The sequence below is a fragment of the Typopeltis vanoorti genome, chromosome 1 (assembly GCF_054136105.1).
Source record: "Typopeltis vanoorti isolate ZY-2024b chromosome 1, IOZ_Tvanoo_1.0, whole genome shotgun sequence".
Taxonomy (NCBI): Eukaryota; Metazoa; Arthropoda; class Arachnida; order Uropygi; family Thelyphonidae; genus Typopeltis; species Typopeltis vanoorti.
In genome coordinates this window covers 108,619,047-108,642,995 of record NC_143549.1, presented here as the reverse complement: position 1 = coordinate 108,642,995, position 23,949 = coordinate 108,619,047, and the positions used below count along the sequence as shown (strand labels likewise).

The window sequence follows — 23,949 nt, the reverse complement described above, 5'->3', positions numbered from 1 at the left end:
GCAACAATTTTCTGAGGTGTCTTCACAACCTCTGAGCCTTAAATTTCTGTCTATAATCACACCAGATGCCTTGCTTCCTACTTCTTTCACTATAACTCTACCAAGTGAGTATGTAGCATCCCATCTGTGGATCCCATATTTCAAAACATTGCATTTAGTGCATTAAACCAATCCCCATTCATTTGTCACTTTTCCAGCTTATTCAAATCCTTTTGAAGAGGCAAAACATTAACACTATTACTAATAACTTTCTCAAGCTATATCATTCTGCAAACAATTGAATATTTCCTTGCACTCCCATGATAGTATTATTGACATAAAGATTGAATAGTAATGGTCCCAGTATTGAACCCTGCACTCCACTTGTAACTTTACTCCCTGATACTATTTCCCCATATATAACTCTCTGATATTTATCAGAAAGCCAAGTTACGAATTCATTAATCTGCTGTCCAAACTCATGTTTCAACCATGTGGCATCCTGTCAAATGTCTTTACAAAATTGGAAAAAATGACAATGTATACCTTACCCCTCATCCACCATTCTTCTTACTGCATAAATAATGTTGCCCTCATCTTCCTATTTCTGTATACAAGTTCTTATCAATTTCTCCAGTTATACTGGTTTTTCCAACTGAAAGTGAGGTAGCCAGTCTCATATGTAGATGGCAGGATTTAAAGAGACTAAAGTTTAAAGATAAGAGACTAACCACTTTATCTTATTAAAATTATGGTTAATGGAAGCCAAGGATGCTTTGGCAGGGTCATGGACCCTAAGTGCCAGTAACTATCACTGATGAATGAAAAAAAAGTAAGAAGTTTGTAAGTAAATTCTATGGTCAAGTCTGACAAAAAATCAGATGACTCAACCAGAAAAATTCCTGGTTAGTAAGTCAGTATAAACACTTAGAGAATATAGAAAAGCTAAATTATGTGTAAAAGTAGATAAGAAAAAGTCCCAAGAAGATTTTGGAAATAATATAGAGGAAAACATCTCATGAAATTGGCAAAATCTTTGGAGGAAATAAGAAATCTTAGAAATGCAGGAAAGAGAACTATAAAATGGAATCTTATTTCATAGAGGTGATATGAAACCTTAGGATTTTCAGATTGTTTTTATTATGTGGACACGTCTATAGAGTCTGAAGACTTTTAAGAAACCCACCCCACCATGATGCCTGTTATACCTTTCACATAAGCTCATTCACTGGCACTGCACTTGCAGTGTCAGTGAATGGAATGGGTTACCTCTGGTAACCTATTCCCTTCATTCACCAAGCAACAAAAATCTCATTTGCATTCTCCTCGTCTAGTCATGTTTGAAAAAAAAAAATTCTTTAGCATCTATTCTGTTAAATCCTTTTAGAAACTGGTTATGTTTTTTTCTGTCATATCTTTTTTTTTCTACCTGTCAGCTGAACTTTGTAATCCAGAAATGTTAAATCTATTCTCAGAAATAGCTCCACAGACTGGTCACCATTTTGTTCACTTACATTGTAATCATCTCCACCCATTCCACATCATTGAAAAACTCAGGTGGGCAAGATGTGGTCATATCAAAACCGTATAAAGAGGGATAATAATCCTTATCCCTGCTTGTCAATTTAGCATTTAGATAATTCATTGAGCCCTTTTTTGCAATATATTCTTTCTGCTTCAACTCCCTGTCCACTATCACTAACACATTATTAGTCTTATCAGTTTCCTGCAGTAATCCCACCAGTATAGTATACAGCTTTCAATCTCTTGAACCAAAGTGCATTACCTTATACTTTGCCATGTGAAACTGATATGATATCAGTTATCCTTTGCCCATATGTTGGTTCTTTTCAATTCATTCTACAAGATCACTGCATCATCTTTTGCTGTTTGTCCTTCCCAGTTTGGTATCGTCAACAAACTTGCCCACTTTTCCAGCTTATTCAAATCCTTTTGAAGAGGCAAAACATTAACACTATTACTAATCTCTCTCAAGCTATATCATTCTACAAACAACTGAATATTTCCTTGTACTCCCATGATAGTATTATTGACATAGGTGGTGGACGATAGATGGTGTTGGTGTAGTTGCATTTGGTGGATTGAGTGGTAGACACAGAATCGTAGAATAGGTGCCCTCCCTCAATGAGTCCTTGAACTCCCTGGAGGTGTCATGTAATAATAAACAACTTGATATTTCCCCTCAACAAATCATTCAAATGTCGTTGCTATACAAATCAAAAGCAGCAGCCCATGTACTGGTTCTGTAGCACACTACTACGTCATCTGCCTTTTCTTTGATTCATCTGCACCCATATACCTTTAATATTTGTCCAACCACTCTGTTATCCATGTTACCAGCTTCATGTCCATTCCTATTTTCTCCATCTTACATTATGAGATTCTGTGTATTGTGAATGCCTTTGCAAAGTTTAGTAATATCATGGTGTTGCTATTTCTGTTATCCACCTGAACTGTCACTTTATTATAGAGGGTGAGTGAATTTCTAAGAATAAAGTATCATATTCCCATCCACCCATTCCTAAATTCTGCACTTAATGTATAAAATAAGATGGACTTAAATAAAATTGAATCTTTATTAGGAAAATTTTCAGCTGTTTATCACAGGAATGTCAAAAAATAGAATAACATAGTATACCACTTAATAGAAAATCCAGCAAACGTTTGGCTACTAGGTGGTGAGTGTAACACATCGGTCATTAATTTTATATTTATTGTGTGACAGTATGGTGTAAATTTTTAGATTGAGTCAGGGCCGCATTTACCATTAGATGCATGAGATGCAAGCTGGGGGCCTCACTCTCTGTGGGGGCCACATTTTAAAACCTTACTCCTCACAAAGAACAATAAAAAAAAAGCATAGTTATAGTTGCAAAATAAAATACTTATTTTTAAATATTAAATTAATAATATAAAAACTAGAGGTTGCTGAAAAATTTGTGAGGCTTCCTGCTTCCATTTGAAATGCATTGTTCTTTCCTTAGAATATAAAACTAATAGGAACTCCTGTATTCCATAAAATTCATGTATGTAAGCATACCATTTCTTTGCTGGACGTATACACACGTCCAGCAAACTTGGATAATATTCTGTCCACCTGTTGAAAGAACATGGATGAGAAGTGCAGTTTGACCGTCATGCCCATTAGAAGGGGCAATAATCCTTCATGCTGAAAAGAACACTTAACTAGATTACCTGCATACGTAGTAGCTATGTTCAGTTGCATACAGCTAGAAACACAGTTGCATGCCGTTTGCTCGATAACCTGAATCTAAGTTATATCACACTAAATACCTATAAGTTATGTTTAATTTTTGCTGCTTATTTTTATCATATAATTATAGTTTTTAATGCCAGCACAAAATAAGAAATCCTTTTATACTTTCTTCACTTCATATTGTATCACTTTGGAAGATCAATGTCACTATCAATTTTTTTGCTAATTATTTTAATCGCCAATACATTTTAAAATTCTCCCAGAACTTGATTAAGATAATTATTTTTGTCAAACGATTATTTTGTAAATTCATGAAAATCCGAATCTAAAAATGAATACAGCCTCCATCTGAATATTTTTGTTATTGTTCCAAATTAAGTTTTCTTTTTTATTCATAATCTTAGTTCGAAGGTTAGTTCAGATTGCACGAAGGTTCGCACTTTTAAATTTTGCTTTATAGAGAATCATACGTAAATCTTGAATCATATCATGTGATGCATAATTTTTATAACGTAATCTGTAGGTTTTTGCATTTCAACTTTCTTGGTTTCCCCCTAATTTCTCACTACAAATCGAAATAAACAGCAGTTATGAAGTCAACTGTTACGTACATATTTTCGGCTAATTTCAATATTATGCGGCAGTTTTGAAGTAGCGATATTTTCCCTACAGTTTCATTCGAAACGTGTAGGTGCATGCGTCAAAATGAAATTTTATTTCCAAAATTTTCATAACAGAATTAATTCGCCTTTAATGGCTAACTCTCCCTCCCAAAATTATCACCACACGCACACACAAAATACTGCTTGATAACATATGTGTGCTTTCTTTTTGTTTGAATTCATTATTTTTCCAAAGTAAGTGTAACAGAGAACTTTTAATATTCCGATGCCGAAATTAAATTGCGATTATTATAAATTAGCTAATTTTGTATATTTTTTCATTTATATTATTTCTTGATAAGTATAAATCATTAAATTATGTAATATTGGGGAAATTAATGTTTAAAAAACAGTTTCATCCTACAAAAGCAATATCAGAATAAAATGCTTTGAACATCTGTAAAGCAATCAGAAAGTTGAAAAATATAATAATCAAATAAAATAAATTTCTGTGTGTATTTGGCTATTGTTAGGGACTTTTTAGTACTATTTACGTCTACTGGACGTGTTCGTTTCTCACTTTCTCAATAATTTTCGTTAGCTTACGGACTGTTACTTGAGCAGAAAGGAATAGGTCTGTAACCCCCCCCCCCCCTCAAAAAAAAAAAAACATGAATGATTATGTAATATATATGTGCCTTTTCTTTTAAATAATCCAAATCTTTTTTTTTTTCAAGATAATTGTATCAAATTATTTATAATTTTTTGATAATAAAAATTAAACTGATCACTATAAATTAAGAAATCATTTTGGTATAACTGTTGTGTCTGCCTGTAAAAGATATGTCAGTATAGCAGTGAGAGTAATCTACGTTTAGCTTTTCCTCCAGCTAAGAGGATTTTATGGAGTATTTTGAAGACATAGTAATAGTTAAATTTAAAAAAAAAAAATAAATAAATAACAAAAATAACATTACTGAAATTTCAGCAGATCGCTGAACAACTGATTTCAGATTGCAAAGAATAGTACAGAATTAGAAGCTTCAACAGCATAATATTGTTATGCTATCGAAGCTCCCCCCCCTCCCCCCCTTGAGTTCCGGACTGGTAGGCCGATTCTCCTTGAATTCTGATGACTCGAAAGGGGGGGCACCCCCCTGGCGCCTATGCCACTCAACCCCCCAAGATTTTGTGTATTTAAAGACAAAGGCAAAGAGTTTGATAAAATACCATTGTATATAAATTTTTTTGATATTAAAAAGACTCGCATTCGGAAACCCTGAGTAATGCAGTTTAACATCATTTGCTGTTCATAAAAAAAAAATCGTTCCTAAAATTGAAATGTGCGAACCATATAATCTTATTTTGCAAGGAAAGAAAGCAAAATGTCATAGTTTTTTCAATAAATGTTATTTAAAAAATATAAATATTTGACATAATATTTCCAATGCGAACAAACATTTTGATTATATATTTTCGCACATGAGAAATTCGTTTTTATTTTGGGAAGAGGCACAATAAATAAATTGTGCAGCAAAAAAGGGTCAAATATCGTAGGACAGTAAAGGAAATTCCAAGTAATACAGTGCGCATAAAGACAATAATCCGTTAACGGTGGGGGAGGGGTAATTGCATTTTAACAGATAGAATGCTGAAGAAGTTTCATCAGCATTCTACCTTTTTATTAGGTCAAAGGGATTTTGAGTATATTTGCAAACAGATATGTTCAACATAACTTAGCCAGTTTTGTTGTAAAAAGTGCCGCATTTGAAGAAATATTAACAGCATAATAATAAAATAGCAAAATTCATAATGCTTCAGAATAACTTGATAATTTTGATAATACCAAAACAAGATGAGACATCTGTAGAAATCTGTTATTATTATTATTATTAGAGCCCTTTTAATTATGAGCTATATAAAGATATACTTAATAAATTGGTTGTATTTTTGTGTTTTAACTTAAATAGACTAGTTTCATTTTGTCACAGATGGTTTTCGCTTCTGGACTACCCGGACTTTTAGACTATTGTTCTTATCAATATTACTAAATTCCAATCTCTTTCTCTGAAAATTTTCTCTTAGTAAATGTTTGACTTGTGTTGGCAACCACTGAGTGACTTAGCAGTTTAATCCATAATGTTCTTAAGAATATTTCACCCTGTGATTTCGCAGAATCCTTTTAGGAAAGAACAGATCACTGAGTATTGAACTTGCAATCATTTTGAAACACGTTCCTGAGACAACAGAGATTTTTTTTGTCTGCTGCTGCTATTTGTATTAATTAGTTGGGTAAGAGCAGTTTTCTATATCACATAAACAGAACATTTCGTTTTCAAGTTTATTATTATTTATAAATTAAATTGATTTTTCAGTTCATTTTTTTTGTGCATCAAGATACTAGTTCTTTTAAGGTAAAATGTCGAGTAAAAAAGTGGATGTTAGCGAGCATAGCAAGTTATCGTTATTATTTATTGCCTCTACGTTTTAACTAGAGCTGGATTTATTATGCTTATTACTGCAACTTAAAAAAATCAAAGCTTGAGTTGAATAAATCTTAATAATTGTGCGATAAAGTTGGAACTGAATTAATCCTATATATATATATATATATATATATGCTTTTTATATGAATCCCAGGCCACCAGTAAGTAAGGTGGCCTCGCACTAGACGACAAAATTTACCTTTCACCTAAAGTTGGGTGGTTGGAAAGCAGATATGTTAACCATTCTGTCAACCAGGGTGGCATACTATACATGTTACTGCAAACTGAAACATTTTATATTTATATTTAGATCCATGTTGTAATTCTATAAATATGATTAGTTTTGCTACAATTTTTATTACCATAAATTCGAAATTTTTATTTTCAGTGAGAATATCTGAGCTTTACAGTTGAAGTTCCTATTTTTACCTTGATTGTAAAGCTTAATTTGATTGCATTTAAATTATTTAAAAAAAAAAAAAACTTTTAGCACTAAACTAAATTATTACCATACCTTTTAATATTTTTTCGGCATTCAGAATTTTTGTAGCAACTATGATGCTTTTCAAGAAAGCTTGCCAAACAAAATCAACATTCTCAAAATCAACAATCAACGCTGCAATTGAAATCTTTCACAGAAAGATTTTAATTGCATCTTTTTTTTAATTAATTATCATTCAATTACATGGAATATTTAAAAGTGTAAATAATATATATATTTAGAATTACATTAAAAGATTTTAAATTATTTAGAAAACTTAATATTAAATATAAAGTATCGTAGAAGTTGCATAATTATTTAAAATCCATCAATATAAGTTAATTATTTATTTATATAAAATGACTTACAACGTTGCTGGTTTAATATTACCAAGATTTTTTATAATATTAATATTTATTGTATGCATGTGAAATTTGTTTTAATTTTTGGAAAGAGACACAATAAATAAATTGTGCACCAAAAAGGGTCAAATATCATAGAACAGTAAAGGATATTCCCAAATAACTGTAATTAAACTGATAGTTTAGTTACCGTTATTTATATATAGTGTGTGTGTGTGTATACCTAATTATATGGTTAAAGTAGTTGTCGCAGTCGGTAAGAATATATTTTTCAATTAATTTATTGTTATTTTACTGTTACTCATTTATTTTAACAAAACCAAGATACTACTGTTTCTATTTTTGTGTTTTTTTAGCTTTCAACATAATTGTTTATTTTATTTATATGTTTATTTTGGATTTAATAAATATTTATTTTGCTTTTGATGGATTAATACACATATTGATGCCAAGAAAATTTGAATCCGGAGCTAGTAAAAGAAAATGACTCAGAGAAAATGAAAAACAGTTAAATAGTCAAAAGAGGGCAATTTTGTCTTTCTTGCATTCTGAAAATGAAGAATTTCATAGAACTGAAGTTGTACTTCACACTTCAAATCAAGGAAGCTGCTTATTTTGCAGTAATACTCGATTCAACGCCAGACATTGCTCATAATGACCAATTAGCTATGATATTTAGGTATGTTGCCACAAATTCTGACATTAGACAAACATTTCTCGGGTTCTTCAGTATCACACAACATAATTCCTTATATTTAGAAGAGGTAGTGTTAAAAAAATTTGAAGAATTATCTTTGGATATAAAAATGTGCGAAGGGCAAAGCTATGATAACGTTGCCAATATGAAAGTTATCTATACAGGTTTACAAGCTAGGCCGAAAAGACATCGGCCCTCTGCACATTATATACCGTGCTCTAGTCATTCCTTAAATTTAATTGGCAAATATGCTGCAGAATCTTGTCCTGAAGCAGTGCAATATTTTTGTTTTATTCAAAATGTATATAATTACTTTTCATCTTCAACAAGAAGATGGGGGTATACTCCTTAAACATTTAGAAAAAAAAATCTTGAACACTTAAAAGACTAAATGAAACGAGGTGGTCCGCAAGAGCTGAAGCTATATTGGCTTTGAAACGTGGATATAAACAAATTAAAGGCTCATTACTTGAACTATCCATTTCTCCTCATGAAAAACCTATTTCTAAATTAGCGAGCTCATCATTGGCTGAACATTTTGACAAACCAGAAACAGCAATTTTAACAGTTGTGTGGGACAAAATTTTACAACGAATACATGCTACTAGTAAATCTCCACAAGATCCTGATGTGGATTTGTTTTTAGCGAATAATTTGTTACAGTCTTTAGTTGGTTTTATTTTAGATATAAGAAATAGTTTTGCTGCTGTAAATGAAGAAGTGAATTTATTAACAGATGAGACAACATTTAAAGATGAAAAGGAAAGAGTTAAAAAAACGAAAAAAAAAATGAGTGACGAAGTTTCACAATCTAACAATGAGATTATATTACATGGGAAAGAAAATTTTGTTGTGAAAACTTTTAATGTCATTTGCAATAAGCTAATTTTGGAAATTAATGAAAGAACGAAAGCTATTTTGACACATTAGATATGTTTGACATTTTTTTGAAGAAAGATATAGATCAAGACAAGTACAAGACTAGTATTAATAAAATTTTACAAACTTATTGGGACTGATATTGATCCAGAAAAACTTACTAATGAAGTGAAGCAATTTTTAATAATGATAAAGGAAGAAAATTCTTCAATTAAAAATATGTACAAATTTATAAATGATGGATTAAGGTCTACTTTTCCGAACTAGAAACAATTTTAAAAACATTTTTGAGGATGCCTATTTTAAATGCAAGAGCTGAACTCTCATTTTCAGTGTTGAAACGAATAAAAACTTATTTAAGAAGCAACTTGCACCAAAATAAAACAAGTGACCTGTCATTATTATGCATTGAATCAGATTCAGTGGAGTCAATTAATTATGATGGCATTATAGATATATTTGCTAAAACCAAAGACAGAAAAAAAAACTTAGTTATTAAGTCTCTGGGAAAATCCCATGTTACTCCTCTTAAACACTATTATATAATTATGGCTATTACTCAAGAGAGGTGTATGTATTTAGGGCATTATTGGTGAGTATAGAAGGCAATTAAGGTAGAATAAAAGAGGTGGAAAAATTTGGCACATACCTTTTTTGATTCTACGATGTCTTCCACTTCCATGATCTCGCTGAAGGTTGTTTACAAGCAGGAGGGGGGGGGGGGAGAAGAGGGAGGGAGCGTGGGGGGTGTTTAGACACAGGAAAATAAGTTTGGATAACCCAAATTAATATTAATAATATATATATAAATGTATACATATATTATTTTGAATTAGGATGCATTTTTGTGGGGGGGAAGGGGAGGAAGGGTAAAACTATTGTGGCAACTGGGGCAGGGTTAACGGAGTGTGGAACCGTTTCGGTCGTGTGACCATCCTCGGAACTTTTTTGAAAGAAGTTCCGAGGATGTGCATTGGCGGAAACCTTATCAAAAATAGACTCACAGTTTTAGTTTGTGCGAACATGACCGGTAGCGATAAAAGAAAGCTTCTTGTAATTGGAAAATCGGCAAAGCCTAGATGCTTTAAAAACATAAAGAACCTTCCCGTTGATTGTACAGTGAATAAGAAAACCTGGATGACATCTTCAATTTTCGAAAATGAAATTCGTAAGTGGATAAAAATCTTCGCAGTGAAAACCGGAAAATTTTGTTATTGATAGACAACTGTCCTGCCCATCCTGTAGTGGCTAATTTAACAAACATAAAACTTGTTTTTTGTTTGCCACCGAATGTGACATCTGTCTTGCAACGACTTAATCAAGGAGTAATTAGATGTTTTAAATACCATTTTCGTCGTCTGTTAGTCTTGGAACTGATAGAACGCAGAGAAAAATCCGTGGAAAATGCTTATGCTTACGGCTTGAAGATCAGTGTACTTCACGCAATACGTTTAATGAGTGATGCTTGGAATTTGGTGTCATCGTCTACGATACAAAACTGTTTTAAGAAAGCCAGTCTTGCGGAATACAAGTGTGAATCTGAAGAGGGTTAATCAAGGAGTAATTAGATGTTTTAAATCCCATTTTCGTTGTCTGTTAGTTTTGGAACTGATAGAACGCAGAGAAAAATCCGTAGAAAATGCTTATGCTTACGGCTTGAAGATCAGTGTACTTCACGCAATACGTTTAATGAATGATGCTTGGAATTTGGTGTCATCGTCTACGATACAAAACTGTTTTAAGAAAGCCAGTCTTGCAGAATACGAGTGTGAATCTGAAGAGGATAACTTACCGTTATCAGCGTGGTTAAAAGCACGAAATTTGGACAATTTTGAAATGTGCGCAGAGATTGATAATTTTATACACATTGATAATGGCGTCGCAACTTCGGGTATACCGACAGACGCTGACATCTTAAAACAAATCTCTCATACACCAGAAGAAGATAATAGTAGTAGTGACTCTGAGGAAGAAAATAGCAATGATGAGAAAATCGTTACCTGTGTGAAGCAGAAAGTGCTTTACATATTTTAACATGATTTATGGAATCACGATCTGTAAGTTCAGACGACACATTCAAGCATCTTAGTGGTATGAGGAACAATTTCAAACTTATGAAATATATGTCTTGTGCAAAGCAAAGCATGCTTGATGATTTTTTATGTAAAAATGTGAAGTTTTAAAAATAAATTTTTGTTCTTTATATGTATGTATGCACATATGTATTTATGTTAGCCAATATAACCTATGCTGAGAAAAATCTGAAAACATTTTTAATTCACTCAAATTATGACTTTCTTGGATATAATGAATAACGGTTATTATGAACAAATATATGCGGTCCCGTGGAATTCATTATAACCGAGTTCTACTGTACTTTCTTAATTTGAACTATGCCCAAGACATTTTTTTCCATAGAAAGTTAACTTTGCGGAACGCGATTTTGCTATGCGCACAATGTATTACTGACGTAACCCCCCCCCCCTGCATTCAGCAAGGGTTTACTGTAGTTGTTATGTTCCCATGATTGTCTGTTCTTTTCTTAAAGTGAAGGTTTGAAACCTGCAATCTGTGTGGCCTGAATTCAGCTTGTTCTTTTCCGAGTTTCTCTTCAAATTTTCTTAAACTTTTCTTAAGTATGCATACATAAGTCTTACCTAGAACATCAGTAATTGTGAAATTACTATGAGAACTCTACTCCAATCATCTGGAATTCATTCTTCTAATCAGACCTTCTGAATTATGCAGAACAGACGCTGCGAATCTTTCACAATAGTAGTGGTTCACGGTATAAACCATGTCAAGAGAGGAAAAAATACATTTACCGAACTCATATTTCACTGGTTTTCTACTTAACATCTTCAGAGTAGAAATTCTAACTGTTACAGGCATGCACACTGAACTAAATAATTGTGGAAAAACAATTTAAATTATGACCGAAACAGAACTAATGACCTTGCATAGTGTCTTTTGTCAAATTAATGCAGCCATACATGTTGAGGTTGGGAGAGTGCTTTATAGCTGATGTTAATTCTAAAAGTGATCTCTCACACTTATAACAACTTATGTAATATCCACATCTTCTTCCATCTAATCCTATGTGAAGGAGTATCCAGAGCATGGTCTACCAAAACCAATCTGCCATACAGATGATTTTGAGTGTAATTTTTGTGTTCTTCAAGGCAAATGCTAACTGATCTATGAACTGGTCTGTCCAAAGTAGGCTAAAAAAACTGCAGGCACAAAGAACTTGATATACTCCAGGATGCACAAGAGGATGAAGCTGATCTTTAGGAGAATGGGTTAAAATAGCAAGCTAAATGAGAGGTTTGAAAGTTGCATGGAAATCATGTTTGCAGAGAACTTTTGCATATTTTAATATATGCAACGAATATAGTTTTACTATAATCTTGTGTGTTGGTCCTACAGAAGCACCACCTGAGGGATGGGAATTACATGCAATATTTTATCTATTTTATAAGGTTTGCAGATGTTGGCTATAAAAGTGTTTCAAGGACTATATCATTTGAACAGATAGCTTTGGCTCAATGAATTAAGCCACATTTCCCCTCTGACATAATTGAATTATTCAGATTCGCCGTGTATTCGGGTTATTTCTTATGGAAAGAAAAAAAAAATATACAACCAGCTGGATGGAACTGCAATGAGTTCCTTTCTTCTCTTCCTACCTCCCCCACCCCATCCCTAGCTAATTTCTATATGGAACATTTTGAAAACCAAGTATTCAACATATAGCTTTACACGTAAGCCAGTAATTTGGCTGCAGTATGTTGATGATGAGTTTGCATTTGGCCTCATGGTCTAGATGCATCTTAATAGCCAACATCCTAAAATAAACCACTATAGAAAAAGAAGATAACAATTATCTTCCCTCTCTAGATACATAACTTTCTAATGGCTCATTATCCTTTTCCATTTTCAGAAAACCAATCCATACAGGAAGGTATTTGCATAAACATTCATACCACCACCACCACCCTTCCCAACGATATGGCATCCTCAAAACACTGACTTACCAAGCTATGTCTATTTGTTCAAATGACACAGCACTTGAAATCAACCTCAGAACACCTCTTTAGCCAATGGCTAATTTGTGCTCTGAAAATGCTGGATCGAAAACCAGTAAAATATTAGTAAGTTCAATAAATGTGTTTTTCCTCTCTTGGTGGTGTTTATACTGTGAAGCAATATTATGAATAATCAGTGATACCTAACCCTTTCCAAAAGTATTGTAAAAATTTTGTACCTCCATATTTGAGCATTTAGTTCCTCAGTAGTATAGTGGTTAGTATCCCTGCCTGTCACATGGGAGACCTGGGTTCAGTTCCCACCAGGGACTTTTTTTTCCCTTTAAATAAGACTGTCAGTAGCTCAGTTGTCAGAGCATGTGTAATAGTACAGATATCCATAGGTCTGTGGTTCAAATCCAACTCGACGGATTTTTTACTTTTGATATGCTGCAAGTAAAAGAAAAAAATATGTATGGCAGAATGATTTCAAGGGAGGTAACTGAAATAGTAGAATTACTAAGCAAACACTTTGCAAGAGTATATCATCCAGGTGGTGATATTGCAGGAATGAGGGAACCAATGGCTTATAAGAGAATTGAGGTGAATGAAATGGAGATGAATATATATTATAGAACCTTAATGCGAATACATCTGTGGGATTGGATGGTATACCAGCTCGAGTCTTATGATCTCTATCTTGTCTTCTGATGTCGAGTTTATTCAAGTAGCTGAGATTTCACTGTGTGCCCTGATCACTTGATAAAAACAGCCAAGTGCCTTGTTTAACTAGGCAATATTGTCCGAGCTGGCATGACATTTCATCTTGTATGATTATTTTCTTTGGGTTAAGCTAATACAGACTGCTATTTTCCCAGCTAAATCTCAAATTATCAGTCCATACGTATTCATTCAGGAAGATACCAATTAATGGGATGCATCATGAGAAGGTGATTGCACGTTAGGTCAAAAGTTCACATTAGTTCTCTGCATTTTTCAAAAGGCTATGTGGAGATCTCCTCCCAGTTATCTAGCTTTGATCCTTAAGTGAAACCATGTGGAGATTTGTATGAAAAATAAAAAAGTGCTGTATAAACAAATGTTACACTGAGAATGCCTTTCATTTTCATAGGGCCCTGTAGTGGAAAACATTTCACGACGATGTGGAGGATTCCTAAAAAAATTAAGTCTTCGTGGTTGTCAAAGCGTAGGAGATGCTTCCCTCAAGTGAGAACTTTTTATTACATATATATATATATATATATATATATATATATATATATATATTTTTTTTTTTTTTTTTTTTAGTTCCAGATATGACACATGATACTTTTATGCATTTAAATTTTGTGAAATAATCATCTGTTGACAGTTATTGCCAGTAGACTATTATTTTGTGAAATTAATGAAATAATTGTCTATAGATAATTTTCATTGAGAGAAAATTATCTATAGACAATTATCTACACATTGAGAGGTGAAAGCATCAATAATGACGTTTTCACCTCTCAATGTGTAGCTTCAAATCTACTGCCTCTTAGTCCCATACCAATACTCTTAATTGCAACCCTGATTTGATTAATTTCTTCTACTGTCATTGAAAGTAATGGCAGCAGAAGAATCCTCTTCCCTTCCATTCTCACCATACCTTCATATGCCAATCACCTTTTCTCCCTATATGTGTGTGTGTGTGTGTGTGTGTGTGTGTGTGTGTGTGTGTGTGTGTGTGTGTGTATATATATATGGATATATGTTTATAATACTTTCTTCTCATCTCCCTGATACCATGACGATACTCACTGTTAATTTTCTCTATCCTTTACTTCCTGCAGTAATTCTTTTATATTTTAGCTCAAATTATCATGCTCATATTCAAGTCATTTCTCATCTAGTTAGATCATTTCTTTCATCTGCTCTTTTTATATCCTTCATACACTCATTTATCAAGCACTACTCCATATAATTGAATCTTTAAGCCATGTTATACCTATCACCCTTTTCTCTCACGCTGATACTAAGTGTTCTCTTTCTTTCCTCGTATGCAGTTTAATAATCATGTCTCCATTCTCAATCTTTTGCTGGAAATAATGCTTTTGCACTAAACTGTCTACAGTATATTTTAATTGTTTTTATTAATTAAGGATTACAAAAATCTTGCACATATGCTGATTAATAGTTTTGATTTACAATTTACAATTATTTCAATAGAACAGTTTAGCAACATAAATTTTCTTAGCATAAGAAAAATTGTATGAATTTTATTTTCTTCAAAAAAGTATTTGTTTTATAAACCTCAGTAACAATATAAAGCTGCATTGTTAAGTTTTATTATATAAACTAAAATATTAAAAGAAATTAATATGCTTACTGATTAAATTTCTTAAAAAATTTAACTTCACAATTTCATTTCAAATCTTTTGTTTTTAATTTTTTATCTCTGGCATGAAAATGAATTGAAATGTGTGGATTCACAACTCTCCTTAACATTTTCTGACTTGCTCCCTCAAGAGGTATGCAGGATATTAAGATAGCACTATTATTAAGTTTTCATTGTTACTTGCCTCGCAGTTTCTTTCAAGTTAATTTATTTGTCAAATTTGCAGTACTGTCATCATACATTTTGATCTTATAGGACACTATCAATTGCTTCAATCCACCTATATCTTAGTGTTCCTCTGGTCGTTTCCTTGCCATCTCAACTCTTCTATGTTGTTTAAGTGACCTTACTTCACTGCTGAAAACGATTAGGGGATATTTTAGTTTCTGTCAGATAATTATAAATTTCTTCAAATAATTATAACTATTGGGTACTTTATACATGAATAAATATTTATGTATAAAGATTTATGAATACTTATGGATAGGGTTTAAACAATATCTAATTGATGAGATATTGTTTATATAATCAATATTTATTACAAATTTAACAAATTATACATTTTAACGTGAAATAATTATATTTTCCAAGAAAGCCAAAATTACATCTAATTGTTTTGAGCAGTATACCCAACACATTCATGTTGGGATGATAGTACCTCATGCACCACGAACCTTAGCCATCTGGCGAAGGAAGTGAAAAAAACGGCACTTTCATTCCTGGTTGATGATAACTAATCGATTGTAACTAATCCCACATTGCTGGTGGATAGGTGAAAAAGGAATATTCTTCTCAGAATATATTAAAAAATAATAATTAAAGAGAATGATCATCATCAAATTCCTGATATACCCACAAGGGGTGTACAGGATATGTATAGTACTACATGAAAAACTTACATCATTACTAACTTCCTATCCATAATTTTTTTCCAAATCAATTTGTTACTTGTCAAGACTCAAACATTATCAGATCTTATATTTCAATCTTCTAAGGCACTTTTTAGTGTATCAATCCACCTATATCTTGGCCTTCCTCTGGGTCTTTTTCCTGCCAACCTGGCAGAAAGCACTTGTTTTGCTAATCTTTCCTCTCCCATTCTATTTAAGTAACCAAACCACTTGAGATTATAGATAATTGTTGGAAGTTTTTCTACTTGGTTATACTATAAATTAAAGATGCTAAGAAATTATATACTTGTTTTAATCCTTTATCCAAGCGTAAGCAAACAAAGTTTGTGCCTGAAGTATTTTCGGTACTGGAGCAACTCATATATAGAAGCTAATGACTTCACATACTAAGGACTTCACATACTGTGCTCTGTATCATGGGATACTAAGGCAAGTATCCCATGATACAGAGCACATATCCTTGCAGACATGTATAATGCTATGCATTATGGGAAGAGTCACTATCCAGACTGGTTTCGACCTTTATTGAGATCTAATCAGTGGAAGCTAGACCTAGAGGTGATACCTAGGTTAAAGTAATATTTTCATATATGAGTAGCCAAAAGTTATTATTAAAATATTATTATTACCTTATTAAAATACTCTGGATTAGAGATAGTTGTTGGAAATTTTTCCACTTGGTTATACTATAAATTAAAGATACCAAGAATTTTATACTTGGTTTAATCCTTTATCCAAGTGTAATCAAACAAAGTTTGTGCCTGAAGTATTTTCAGGACTGGGGCAATTCGTAACCAAGTGGAAAAACTTCCAACATCTATCTCTAATCCAAAGTATTTTAATAATAAGGTGTGACACCTTTTGGCTACTCATATATGAAAATATGACTTCTGCATTTTCAACCTTAGTGTCACCTTTGGGTCTGGCTCCCAACTGATGAGACCTCAATAAAGGTCAAAACCAGTCTGGGGTAGTGTTGGATCCGACATGTTATTTACTATGATGTTCTTAAACAAAATAGAAGGTTTCTGGTTGATTTCTAATTCAAATATAAAGAAAATTTATATTTAAAGACTGCGCCACTTTATATCTGAATTAGTTCAAGAATTGAAGATAAACCAACTCACAACTATCTCTCCTTTTAGGTGTTAATATTATATATACACTGGCCAAGTATATTTAACTTATTTATCACTCCCGCTTTGGTTTGAATATTTTATGAATGGTGCAGTAAAAGAGATTCAGGCAAAATACAACTTTTGATTAACAAAAACAAACATTTAATTTTAAAAATCACAAATTTTACACTTAACTCCAAATCACTAATTAAGTTATTAGAAACACTTCAGCCTTCCTGACAATACAGTCATACAATGGTAATTATGCTATCTCTATTACAGTTTTCTCACAGTTCCTTAAGTTCCAAATACAATAAAATTGCAGTAACACTTCTTCACAAACAAACACTTTTAATTTTACACTTCAGTTAATTTTCACAATAGTTACTGTTAATATAAGGATATTCTAGGATGAAACTCTCGCACTTCTCTGCAAAGGAATATTAATGGTTGGAATAATCTTACTGATACTCTTCTTTCTTCATAAACTTACACACAAACGTTTTTTATAACTTTAAACACTTAAACAGTATATGGCACTCATTAAAATAATTCTTCTAGGCAATAACTAAATTAATCATCGGTCACAATACACATAAATAAACGTTGCATAAAGTACTACTGATCACTCATGAAATAAGGCAATACACAATAATTCCTTAACTTGAGGTTTTATATGCACAGCTGTTCATTCTTCCTGCATTCATTTAATTCTTTAGGCAATATATTTCTAAGCACAGCTAACGGTAAATTTCAACCTTACAGTCTCTACTATTCGCTAATAACTGTGCTTTGCTTCAAGGTTCTGTATGTCCTTGAAAGGTCGTCCCTGAAATTGAATCTCAACTTAAATATCGCCAGTCTATTTAGTAGTCACTCAGCTGTCTTCCGTAGCTATAATTGTTATTCTACAATTTATTAGCTAACTGCCTCTCGACTAGTAGACTTTATTAGCTGCTTGAGCGACTTGCCGACTCGCTATTATCGCATTGTGATTCCCGAATGCCGATGCTCCGATTCCAACGTAATACCAATCCTCTCCTTTCTCTCTCTCTCTAATCTATCTCTTAATTTATCTATAATTTCAGCGTTCATCGCTTATATATCCGTTCTTCCCACCTAAATTGTTCTCGTGATCTAAAACTCTTTTCAATAAACCTTCTCTTCACGTGGTGTTCCAACTCGCACTCGCTTACTTACATACGTCTCCATGACAACAAAACATAATAAAATTGAGCTATTACATAACGTTAAATTTCTACAAATAGGAATAAATAGAGAATATTAACATTCCAATTAATGCACAGTTAAATTATCAAATACAAGTTCTTATAATATTAACATAGTAATAATTACTATGTATTATTATTAATAATAATACATAGTATTATTAATAATAATACTATGTATTATTATTAATAATAGCTTAATAATATTTAATACAGTCTTTTCATTATTAATACATATATCTTTGAATAAATAATTAAATATTAGACAAAATTAAGGTAGTTATATGAATATTAAATTGTAAAATAAGTTGTTTACATTAAATGATATTTAGAAGTCTAGCCTTTGTGATGGAAGATCATGTTGGATTCTGAAGCAAATAATAATTGCTCCAATCTCTATATATTCAGAATCCAATAGTAGTAATCCTTCCCATAATGCATAGCATTATACATGTCTGCAAGGATATGTGCTTTGCATCATGGGATACTAAGGCAAGCGATGTGAAGTCATTAGCTTCTATGTACAAGGTACCCCTGTCTTGAAAATACTTCAGGTGCAAACTTTTTCTTACACTTGGATAAAGGATTAAACCAAGTACCGTATTTTTACGTGTATAAGACACCACCTACTTTTTCAAACCCAAAATTATGAAATCAATATTTTAAACATAAAACAGAACACATTTGATATTTTTTTTTAAATATTCAAAGTATATTTAGTAATTGGGTAATATTTTTAAGATGCATACTAAGAAATTATGCATCAGTTTTGGGCATATCATTTACTTCATCACTAATAGTTCCAGACCATATCACTTTCTTCAACCTCTACTACATCACTGCTGTCTTCTGAATCACTGTCTCTATATATATGACATCATCCTCGGTTCCATGGCATGGCATTGCTGTTTCGACATTTCTTGAAGGACTTCACAACCACCTCTTGCTTGACTCCATTCTATGAGTTTAGGATCCATTTGCATATCTCAGTGATGGTTAGTTATTTCACTCTTCCTGTTGGTGTCAAGTTATTACCAGCTTTTTGCATCCATTTATTCCATTCTTCTTTTATCAGAGCTTTGATGGGCTTGTTGATAGAAATATCTAGTGTCTGTGGCTGACCTGTAAGTCCATCAGGAATAACTGCTAGCTGTGTTCACAAATCTGCTGCAACCATTTTTGTCTTTTCTGTTAAATGTGCTCAGAACTGATCAAACATGAGCAGAGCTAACATCTTCGAACCCTCCAGGTCTTCTGGATCAAATCTTTGCAAACCAAATAGCCATGATCTCTTCATTCATCCAGCCGTTCTCATGAACTTGAACAAGAATGCCAGGTGGTATGCTCTCTTTGGGATACATATTCCTCTTAAAAATGAGCATAGGAGGCAGTTTTGTACCATCTGCACAGAATGAAAGGACAGCAGTTGTGTCTTTTCATGACCACTTGTTTTAATTGCCACTGTTTTGACCCCCTTTCATATCAGCAGTTTTGTTGAAAGGCACATCAAAATTGAGAGGCACCTCATCCATGTTTGTTTGCAATCTGGCTTGGTTCAAAAAGCATATTTTTTCTGAATTTTATCCTCATAAGCTGGTGGCATTTTCTGGGCTAACTTGGTTCATGTTCTCATGGGCAACCCTTCTCTCCTCATGAAGTTGAAGCACCATTTTGCCTTTCCTGTGAAATCAATGTTCATTTCTCTTGCAAACCTTTTTGCCTTATATTGAATAAGCTTGGCTGACACACATATCCCACTCTGGTGATACTCCATAATCCAAGTCTTAAGCCTCTGCTCCAAGTTTGGCCAATTTGCTGATTTTCCTCTTAAGGCCCTCTTCTTTTTTTGGCATCTTGAGTAGTTGTTCTTTCAGTTTTCTCTACTGTCTAATCACATACTCAGTGGGAGGAGGTCGAAACTGTCTCTCTGAAGTTTTATTTCCATGTTCTTTTGCTTAATTGATGACTTTTAACTTGAATTTTGAAGAATATGACAATCGTTTTTTATTTTTGGACATTTTTATGGGCTAGTGCTCAAAGTATTGTTAATGCATTAACTTATCTTGCAAACGAGTTACAGACATATGAATGCTTTTGGAGTTCTGATTGGTTTATTCAGAATCAGCCCTCAATCATATTGACATCAATCAACAGAGTTCAAAGGCTAGTGATTGGCGGAAGCCTGTTTGCAGAGACAAGGTACTGGCAGTTTTGCCATGGCAACCGTGGGTCTCTCAACCGACTTCCCCCCCCATCCCCCATGTATAAGACGACCCCCAATTTTTGGTCTAAAAATTTTAGAAAAAAGTATCATCTTATACATGGAAAAATTTGGTATATAATTTCTTGGTATCTTTAATTTACACTTGAGATTAGCTTTTCTAACACATTGCTGGATGCTAACAATATCAAGTTCTTTCCTAATATCCTCATTTTTAATATGATATTGCCATTGATACCATCTGTTCAAGCCCATAATCTTTCTCAGGACTCTCATATCTGTGGTCTCTAGTCTTTTGTCAAGTGTTTTATTTATACCCCAGCTCTCAGATCCATAAGTTAAAATTGGTTTGAACACTGTCTTGTATACAGCTAATTTAGTGTTTTAACTAATTTCTCTCTTATTCCATATAAATTTATTCAGTTGACTTCCAACCATGCCAGCTTTGTTGATTCTGTTGTCTATTTCCATATTCAATTTACCATCTTCACTAAACGTTGTGCCCAAGTAGCTGAAATGTGTTTTACTTGTTCTATAGTTCTCCATTCACAATGTAGTTTGATATTTTCAATTCTTCTGCATATTTTCATTGTCTTTGTCTTGATATGGCTGACACCTTCATACCAATTTTTTTTTTATTTTTTTATTTTAAATCCGTATATTCTTGTCTGAAACCAGTGTGTAGACATTGGAATCAACAATAACATAGCTAGTGAAACTTCTTATTCTTGTCTTCTCACCATGTGAAGTTGTGCACATCTTTATGTTGGACATAGTGTTAGTAATAATTAGTCTGTTCTGAACAGAAATCCTGTAGGTACTTACCACTATTATTAACTTTACTGCTTTCTCTGAATTTTCCCAACCACTTCTAGGCAAACCTTTAGTTCTTAAATGATATAGATCATCAATAACCTGTTTTAAACAAACATGAGCAGTACCAAACACAATATTGCATTATTTCTCATAAAGATCTTATTTTATTATCCCTTAAATTTTTTAATACTCTGTTCTCATCAAAAAGAGATTTCTTCTTTTTTTTTTTCTTTCTTTGGATTGATTTAACTTTCTAACTTTTTCTGGGTCCAAATTTATAATATTCCTATTCTCTTCAGCCTTTAAAAACTTGGTGTCCTCTTCAATTCAAGACACTGCTTCTCATCTGTACTATTTCTAATATTTTAAATCCCAACCTTAGATTACTGTTCTAACATCTGGAGTCTTGAAAAGCTCTCTAAAATTGCTTCTTGGTATCCCAAAGAAGATGTGCTTAATTTGATTCCCCTCTCCCAGGCAGAATAACGAGACAGTGATTGCACTCCATTTGCTTTCCCATAAATGTTTCTACCTTCTACCTTTTCTCTAGATACTTTCATTGGTGGTCATGTATTCACAAAAATATAGTAATTTTATTACTCCAAATATTTTAATCAGAAACTGATCATCATATCAGTCATCAGCATAATCACAAGGTGAAGCTAGAACAAAGAATGCTAATTCTATTTACAGAACTGAAATACCCCGCCATACATACCCCACTGGGATATAGCTAAGAGATCTGAGTTTGAGTCATGGTAGATCTATATCACCTTTATCAACTGTTGCTCTCCCCAGTTTTGCATCATCAGCAAACAACTTAATATCCCCACCCCCTTAAATCTTTCCCTATGTCATATGCAAATTAAAGTATAGGCCCTAATACAGAACCCTAAGGTACTCCACTAGTTGCCCTCATTCTCCTAGATTCCACTCAGTCATATTCTATTCTGATGTCTGTCTGTCCATCAGCCCCCGTCCATGCTACCAGTTTTATATCTCTTCGCATTTTCCCACCTTCTGCAATGGTTTTTCCATGTGGTATTGTGTCATTGAGATACTGCTAAAGGTGGCATACCGTTTGGCAACTCCTATAGGTAGAGATGACCTTGCTAATGCTTCTGCCTGGTATCTCCACATCTGGGCCTGGCTTCCACTGAAGAGACCTCAATAAAGGTCGAAACTAGTCTGGGTAGTGGCCCTTCCCTTAATGCATAACATTATACATATCTGCAAGGAGATGTGTTTTGCATTATGGGAGATACTGAGATAGGAGTGATGTTAGCTTGCTCCACCTTTGCAATGAGTTTCCCGGTGTTGTACCACCTTACCCCAGTCCTGAAGATACTTTCAGACGCAAGCTTTGTTTGCTCACACTTGGATAAAGGATTAAACTAAATTTATTATACGTGGGCTGTTCAATAAGTAATAAGACTAATTTTACTGTGGCGAAACCACTCATCACAATATTAATTTCTGTGGAATAAAGAAATGTTGCTGTACATATTAACAAAAGAGGTCGATAGATGGTGTATACGGGCTGATGTGCCAGAGTGTCACGAGACTAAATGCAAGTGCTCATCGGCATGCCTATGAGGTGTGGCCAGTCTTCGAAATGGAAGCGTCCTTGGAACAGCATTATGCGATTAAATTTTGTGTGCGTTTGCAAAAATCAGCATCGGACACTTTTAACATGATACGCAAAGCTTTCCACGATGAAGCAATGTCAAGGGCAAGTGTTTTTCGCTGGCATAAAACTTTTCAGGAAGGAAAGCAAAATGTGGAAGATCTTGAATGTGAGGGAAGACCTTCAACGTCCATCACAGAGACAATGATCAACGCAGCAGCGATTATCATCAAGCACGTCAAAAGGAAACGTCCATTGCTGAAGAGTGGCTTCTTATTGCACCATGATAATGCAAGGCCACATATTGCTGGTTGTGTAGTGGATGTTTTGCAGAAGAACGACACCGATATCCTACCATACCCTCCACACAGTCCTGATCTCGCACCGCAATGTGCGATTTCTGGCTGTTTTCTCAGCTCAAGAAACCAGTAAGAGGCCGCCATTTCGAAAGCAACAAAGCATGTGTAAAAAGCTGCAGAGGCGATTTTGAAAGAACTCTCAAAAATGGACTCTCACATGTGTTTAAGAAGTGGACGCAACGTTGGGACAAATGCATCGCGTCTCACAGATCTCACACTCTTACTTTGAAAAAGACCATGTAAATGATGACGATTAAAGGTAATCTGTTTTCTGTATAAATATAGTCTTGTTACTTATTGAACAACCTATGTAGATACTGCTAAACTTTGCCTCTGCAAAGTGTAGTAGTATCTCAATGTAGCCATTTTCTTTATTCAGTTCCACTGGCATATTTATTATAAAATGTGAATAAATTACTATGACAGGACTTATTCTTTACAGAGCTGTGCTGTCCACTATAGAGTATCATCCTTATCCACCCACTGTTGGATTTTACCTTTAACCAACTTTTGCAATACGTTAACATCCACTCCTGATA

At 33.4% G+C, this 23,949-nt stretch overlaps 1 protein-coding gene across 10 annotated transcripts in view; it reads left to right on the top strand.

Moving 5' to 3' along the window:
- The window catches only part of LOC150110302 (F-box/LRR-repeat protein 20), a 325,839-nt gene that overhangs the window by 149,626 nt on the left and 152,264 nt on the right, over positions 1 to 23,949 (top strand). For all 10 annotated transcript variants that reach the window (XM_090392650.1, XM_090392658.1, XM_090392667.1 and 7 more), the window contains one exon: positions 13,885 to 13,979. In XM_090392650.1, the coding sequence (XP_090248776.1) occupies positions 13,885 to 13,979 (95 nt within the window). The remainder of the gene's footprint in view (positions 1 to 13,884; positions 13,980 to 23,949) is intronic.